Source organism: Salvelinus sp. IW2-2015, unplaced genomic scaffold, assembly GCF_002910315.2.
Source record: "Salvelinus sp. IW2-2015 unplaced genomic scaffold, ASM291031v2 Un_scaffold2692, whole genome shotgun sequence".
NCBI lineage: Eukaryota > Metazoa > Chordata > Actinopteri > Salmoniformes > Salmonidae > Salvelinus > Salvelinus sp. IW2-2015.
This window is the reverse complement of record NW_019943998.1, coordinates 5,137-12,738: the sequence shown is the minus strand read 5'-3', so window position 1 is coordinate 12,738 and position 7,602 is coordinate 5,137. Positions and strand designations below refer to the sequence as shown.

At 44.3% G+C, this 7,602-nt stretch overlaps 1 protein-coding gene and 1 long non-coding RNA gene across 8 annotated transcripts in view; one reads left to right on the top strand and one right to left on the bottom strand.

Moving 5' to 3' along the window:
• LOC112074576 (uncharacterized) overlaps positions 1 to 7,277 on the top strand; it is a 37,481-nt gene extending 30,204 nt beyond the window's left edge. The window contains exon 2 of the mRNA XM_024141736.2: positions 5,393 to 7,277. Coding sequence (XP_023997504.2) covers positions 5,408 to 6,322 — 915 coding nt within the window. The 5' untranslated portion in view covers positions 5,393 to 5,407 and the 3' untranslated portion in view covers positions 6,323 to 7,277. The remainder of the gene's footprint in view (positions 1 to 5,392) is intronic.
• Positions 1,390 to 3,041, bottom strand: LOC139025446 (uncharacterized). Of its 7 annotated transcripts, none has more exons than XR_011477029.1 (4): positions 2,369 to 3,041; positions 1,874 to 1,901; positions 1,714 to 1,741; positions 1,390 to 1,564 (listed from the first exon to the last, which is right to left on the bottom strand). It is a non-coding gene; the product is annotated as an uncharacterized lncRNA (long non-coding RNA). The 7 variants fall into 7 exon arrangements; XR_011477028.1 differs by having other exon boundaries at positions 1,390 to 1,536; XR_011477030.1 differs by lacking the exon at positions 2,369 to 3,041 and adding an exon at positions 2,015 to 2,031 and having other exon boundaries at positions 1,390 to 1,536.
• Positions 7,278 to 7,602: the final 325 nt, after the last annotated feature.

Here is a 7,602-nt window from a genome sequence, read left to right as displayed (position 1 = left end):
CGGGTACCAATAGGCACTAATGGGAAGAAGGGGTGCCATTAGGCACTACATAGGGAAGGGTGCCATAGGCACTACATAGGGAAGAGGGTGCCATAGGCACTACATAGGGAAGAGGGTGCCATAGGCACTACATAGGGAAGAGGGTGCCATAGGCCACTACATAGGGAAGAGGGTGCCATAGGCACTACATAGGGAAGAGGGTGCAATAGGCACTACATAGGGAAGAGGGTCTATAGGCACTACATAGGGAAGAGGGTGCCATAGGCACTACATAGGGAAGAGGGTGCCATAGGCACTACATAGGAAAGAGGGTGCCATATGCACTACATAGGGAAGAAGGTACCATAGGCACTACATAGGGAAGAGGGTGCCATAGTGCAACAATACGGGAAGAGGGTGCCATAGGCACTACATAGGGAAGAGGGTGCCATAGGCACTACATAGGGAAGAGGGTGCCATAGGCACTACATAGGGAGAGGGTGCCATAGGCACTAACATAGGGAAGAGGGTGCATAGGCCACTACATAGGGAAGCGGGTACCAAGCACTACAATAGGGAAGAGGGTGCCATAGGCACTACATAGGGAGAGGTGCCATAGGCACCACATAGAGAAGAGGGTGCCATAGGCACTACATAGGGAAGAGGGTGCCATATGCACTACATAGGGAAGAGGGTGCCAAGCACTCATAGGGAGGGTGCCACAGGCACTACATAGGGAAGAGTGCCATAGGCACTACATAGGGAAGAGGGTGCCATAGGCACTACATAGGGAAGAGGGTGCCATAGGACTACATAGGGAAGAGGGTGCCAATGCACTACATAGGGAAGATGGTGCCATTTGGGACACAATCCATAAAGTGATCCTACCTGCAGGTCTGCGGGGAGATACAGCAGAGAGTCGTACACCTTACACTGCATCCTGATGTTGGCCTGTCTATAGCAGTTCATCCACAGGCCCTCCCAGCGCGTCTCCATGACGATGATGTTCTCTCCGATGAAGGCTGTCACCTTCCACATGGCATCCCGTGACGGCGGCTGCTCCGATCAGACCCACAGGCCCACGCACAGAGCCGCGATCTCAGACACGCCCTGGACCATCACGTCGTCCGTTGTCAAGGGATTCAAGCAAACGATCAGGGTCCAAACAAACTCTCAAAGTCCTCCTGACAAAGACCCTTAGTGATAGTCGACTCCAAATCTACCTTAGTGATAGTCGACTCCCAAATCTACCTGTGTGATAGTTCGACTCCCAAATCTACCTTAGTGATAGTTGACTCCAAATCTACCTTAGTGATAGTCGACTCCCCAATCTACCTTAGTGATAGTCGACTCCCAAATCTACCTGAGTGATAGTGACTCCCAAATCTACCTAGTGATAGTTGACTCCAAATCTACCTTAGTGATAGTCGATCTCCCAATCTACCTTAGTGATAGTTGACTCCCAAATCTACCTTAGTGATAGTCGACTCCCAAATCTACCTTAGTGATTAGTTGACTCCCAAATCTACCTTAGTGATAGTTGAACTCCAAATCTACCTTAGTGATAGTTGACTTCCAAATCTACCTTATGATATTGACTCCAATCTACTAGTGATAGTTGACTCCATCTCCTGAGTGATAGTTGACTCCCAAATACCTAGTGATAGTTGACTCCCAATCTACCTTAGTGATAGTTGACTCCCAATCTACCTGAGTGATAGTTGATCCAATTACCTTAGTGATAGTTGACTCCCAAATCTACCTTAGTGATAGTTGACTCCCAATCTACTAGTGATAGTTGACTCCAAATCTACCTGAGTGATAGTTGACTCCAAATCTACCTTAGTGATAGTTGACTTCCAATCTACCTTAGTGATAGTGACTCCAAATCTACCTGAGTGATAGTTGACTCCCAAATCTACCTTAGTGAAGTTGACTCCAATACCTAGTGATAGTGACTCAAATCACTGAGATGTTGACTCCCAAATCTACCTGTATAGTTACTCCATCTACAGTGATAGTACTCCAAATCTACCTGAGTGATAGTTGACTCCAATCTACCTGATGATAGTTGACTCCACATCTTTATGATAGTTGATCTCCAAATTACTGAGTGATAGTTACTCCCAATTACCTAGTGATAGTTGACTCCAATCTACCTAGTGATAGTTGACTCCAAATCACTTAGTGATAGTTGACTCTAATCTACTAGGATAGTTGACTCCAAATCTACCTTAGTGATAGTTGACTTCCAAATCACCTAGTGATAGTTGACTTCCAAATCTACCTTAGTGATAGTTAACTCCCAAATACCTTAGTGATAGTGACTTCCAAATCTACTTAGTGATATTGACTTCCAAATCAGCCTAGTGAGTTACTCCCAAATTACCTTGGTGATAGTTGACTCCCAAATCGACTTTTCTCAGATGTTTTCAGATCTCAGAAAGGGTCTAAGTTGGAGATGAGAGATGAATCCATGTGCCAAAACAAATGAAAATCCTATACGGAGGGAGTAGAGAACCGAGGCAGAGAGTGACCTGTCTGTTCTCAGCTTTGATGGTGAAGCGTGACCTGTCCTGTTCTCAGCTTTGATGGTGAAGCGTGACCTGTCCTGTTCTAAGCTTTGATGGTGAAGCGTGACCTGTCCTTTTCTCAGCGTGATGGTGAAGCGTGACCTGTCCTTTTCTCAGCGTGATGGTGAAGCGTGACCTGTCCTTTTCTCAGCGTGATGGTGAGGTGTGACCTGTCCTTTTCTCAGCGTGATGGTGATGTGACCTGTCCTTTTCTCAGCGTGATGGTGAAGCGTGACCTGTCCTTTTCTCAGCGTGATGGTGAAGCGTGCCCTGTCCTTTTCTCAGCGTGATGGTGAGGCGTGACCTGTCCTTTTCTCAGCGTGATGGTGAAAGCGTGACCTGTCCTTTTCTCAGCGTGATGATGAGGCGTGACCTGTCCTTTTCTCAGCGTGATGGTAAAGCGTGACCTGTCCTTTTCTCAGCTTTGATGGTGAAGTGTGAGACAGACAATAGCACAGGGTGTTGGGTAGCTATTGTCTGTTATGGGAGAGAAACTCTGCTCTCTCCTGGTTGGCTTAAAGGATCAGGGTACAACGGAAAAGCTGTGAGGACTGTCTGTGTGCGGGCATTGTCTAGTATAGTAGTTCATGGTTCACCCACTTGTTGATGTTTTCATAGCCAACACATCCACTCAATTACACATTATACCATTGGAAATTAACACAGAGATAGCTGTGTTACCATTGGAGCTTAACACAGTAGATAGCTGTGTTACAATTGGAGCATAACACAGTAGATAGCTGTGTTACAATTGGAGCTTAACACAGTAGATAGCTGTGTTACAATTAGAGCATAACAGTAGATAGCTGTGTACCATTGGAGCTTAACACAGTAGATAGCTGTGTTACCATTGGAGCGTAATAACAGTAGATAGCTGTGTTACCATTGGAGCATAACACAGTAGATAGCTGTTGTTACAATTGGAGCTTAACACAGTAGATAGCTGTGTTACATTTGGAGCGTAATACAGTAGATTAGCTGTGTAACCATTGGAGCGTAATACAGTAGATAGCTGTGTTACAATTGGAGCTTAACACAGTAGATAGCTGTGTTACCATTGGAGCGTAATAACAGTAGATAAGCTGTGTTACCATTGGAGCATAACACAGTAGATAGCTGGTTACATTGGAGCTTAACACCAGTAGATAGCTGTGTTACAATTGGAGCGTAATACAGTAGATAGCTGTGTTACCATTGGAGCGTAATACAGTAGATAGCTGTGTTACCATTGGAGCTTAACACAGTAGATAGCTGTGTTACAATTGGAAGCTTAACAACAGTAGATAGCTGTGTTACAATTGGAGCGTTTATACAGTAGATAGCTGTGTTACAATTGGAGCGTTATATACAGTAGATAGCTGTGTTACCATTGGAGCATAACACAGTAGATAGCTGGTTACAATTGGAGCCTTAACACAGTAGATAGCTGTGTACCAATTGGAGCTTAACAGTATATAGCTGTGTTACAATTGGAGCGTAATCAGTAGATAGCTGTGTTACCATTGGAGCGTAATACAGTTAGATAGCCTGTGTTACCATTGGAGCTTAACACAGTAGATAGCTGTGTTACAATTGGAGCTTAACACCAGTAGACAGCTGTGTTACCATTGGAGCTTAACACAGTAATAGCTGTGTTACAATTGGACGCTTAACAACAGTAGATAGTGTGTTACCATTGGAGCTTAACACAGTAGAATAGCTGTGTTACCATTTGGAGCATTAAACAGTAGATTAGCTGTGTTACCATTGGAGCTTAACACAGTAGATAGCTGTGTTACATTTGAGCTTAACACAGTAGATAGTCTGTGTTACCATTGGAGCTTAACACAGTAGATAGCTTGGTTACCATTGGAGCTATACAACAAGTAGATAGCTGTGTTAAATTGGACTTACACAGTAGATAGCCTGTGTTACCATATGGAGCTTAAACACAGTAGTATAGCTGTGGTTACCATTGGAGGCTTACACAGTAGACTAGCTGTGTTACATTGGAGCTAAACACGTAGATAGCTTGTGTTACCATTGGAAGCTGAACACAGTAGATAGCTGTGTTACAATTGGAGCTTAACACAGTAGATAGCTTGTGTTACCAATTGGAGCTATACACAGTAGATAGCTGTGTTTACATTTGGACATAACACAGTAAGAATAGCTGTGTTTACAATTGGAGCTTAACAGTAGATCACATGTTAGCAACTAAGAACTTGTTACCATTGAGCTTTAACACAGTAGATTAGCTGTGTTACCAATTGGAAGCTAACACATGTAGATAGCTTGTTACAATGGAGCGTTATACAAGTAGATAGCTGTGTTACCAATTTGGAGCGTTATACCGTAGATAGCTGTGTTACCATTGTCTGACTTCCCTATGTAGTGCCTATGGCACCCTCTTCCCTATGTAGTGCCTATGGCACCCTATGGTTCCCGGCCAAAAGTAGTGCAGGGAATAGGGTGCCATTTGGGACGAACAATATGAAATCATGTCAATCGTGAACAAATTTTAAACCTATTTAGGTAAACTTTACTTTATGTATTGTAGCGAATATGGGCAAGTAGCTCCTACCGGGTCTCAGAACCCAGGTTCAGCGACTTTCAACCTTAGCCGTTCCACCAAGAGGTCCGAACGTCAATAAAAAGAACATTCAGCTCTTTGGCTCTCTGTTCCCCTTCCTCTGTGGTTATCTGTCTTTTGTCTGCAAGGTCCGTCTTGTTTCCAACCAGCATGATGATGACATCACTTCCTCTCTCCGTTCTGACATCATCAATCCATTTTGTGGTTGGGTGATGTGTTACATAATGGGTTGATGTGTTACAGTATGTATTGGTCTTCTCTTCCACAGGCTGCCAGGGGCTTGATGTGCTGCTCGCTGGCTCTCTCAGGGATGGGTCTACTGGGGGCTCTAGCAGGGATGCGGTGTACCTCCTGCATCCGGGACAACGACCGCGTTAAGAGCCTCATCCTCATGGTGGCTGGAGGCATGCAGTTACTGGCCTCTATCTGTGTGTTCATCCCAGTCTCCTGGACGGCTCACGCCATAATCCGTGACTTCTATAACCCCTTGCTGATCGACGCCCAGCGCAGGGAGCTGGGAGAGGCTCTCTACGTCGGCTGGGTGACCGGAGCCTTCCTCTTGACCTCTGGGCTCCTCTTCCTCTGTCGCCGCGTCCACTCCAACAAAGCCTCGTTCGATATCTACCACCCAGCCAACCGGATCAACAAACCCACTCTGATGCACTATCATCCTATCTCCAGTGTTCTTAGCATCGGAGCTCACCGCCAGCCCGGTCTGATCCACCAACAAAGTCACAGCTTCGATGCATACCAACACCGCCAAGCTCCGATTCTTCATAACGTTCCTTATGGACAACAAGGGGTCGTCGTGAACCCTCCTGCTGCTGTGACTAGCTTGATGGAAAACATCGGGCCGTCGGTCTATCACCATGGCAACGGACGCCATGTTGACGGACGCCATCCCTCCACCTCTAACAGCTCCAACTACGTCAGCAGCCTGTCCACTCTGGCTAACTCCCTACACATCGGCCAACAGACTCCGTACTCATATAGCCACCTGACCGCTCCGTACGCCACATATACCGGTAGTCAACAGACAAATCCATACTCCTACAGTCACCCGGGAAACCTGTCCGTTTCGCACAACTCCAGTTTCCAAGCCGTACCTCAGAATCCTGTTTTCATCGGGTATAAGGGCTCCAGAGTTCAACCGTCGCAGTCTCACCACAACGGAAGCAGTGTTGGTGTGTACATCTGAATAGACTGCAACGAGACCTGTCATCTTCTGATACTCACTATACCTTTAATCTACTCAATACCCATCCCAGATCCGGGATCATTCTCATCATTCTCGCCCCCTATTTCCAAGAGGTTTTAACAAATGCATCTCCTCTATATGGTTATTTGAATCACATGGTATCTTTTCTTATTTTTTGAAAAGTTAAATGTCTGTTTTGGTATTCTGGTAAAACTGTAATGTGTTCAGTGTATGGGACAGTTATAGCTGTGTAGAATCTAGAAACTCTATTCTACGTTTATCTTCTGTTATGTGATTATTCATGTACCATTTGGGTGTGTTTGTCAGCCTGCGGCTGGCGGTTTTATATAAGCAGCTGTCTTTTTGTCACCTTGACCTTACCTGTCATGTGACCTCAGTAAACAAGAAGTTTGGTTTCTCCAATAAAGAACATCCTGTTTGATTCTGCATACGGGAGAGCCACTTCAATACGAGGGGATTTTCGTAGCAGGTTAGGAGAGCGTTTTCGCTAACCTTTTTCATAAACTTAACCTCAGTCTTCTATCCTGCTGTGTTTATTCTCCTCACCTGCTGCGTAAGTTCCCCCTAACTTGCTACGAAAAAGTATGTTCGTTATTGAAGTGGCGTGAAAAGTGTTTCTCTTCTGCATACGGTACCTTAGCTCTCTCCGTCAAGTCTTACGCCTTTGGTAGCATTGTTGGTAATAACGTATTCTTTAACTACTTACCTCCTGTTGCCAACGGTTGTTTTTGATTAACTTTGAAACATTGATATCATTATTTTGGAGAGCTTGATGAAACTGCTTAGTATGACTCTAATGGTTTAGGGCATTTCCATGTAAAAGGACCCATGAGCACCAACATGTCAAGTTCATAGAAACATGTCAAATTGTATGTCGAATGAAAGCTAAGAGTCTATATTTTTGTTGAAATAAAGACGTATATAAAATATTCAACCATTTTAGATCCTAAAAAATGTTGAATAAAGCGAAGGCTTTGATTTCTGGTCAAACAGATGGAAAAGGAGTCTTACAGATGGAAAAGGTTTCTAAAAAATACATCTAAATGTTGATATTTGTTGACGGAAGTCTCTACTTCGAACATCATTGTGTTTTGATGTATTTCTAAAACCTTTTTCTGGTAGATGTTTTCTAAGTTTAAGAAACATTGTTTTGTACCAAAATACACTGCTCAAAAAAATAAAGGGAACACTTAAACAACACAATGTAACTCCAAGTCAATCACACTTCTGTGAAATCAAACTGTACACTTAGGAAGCAA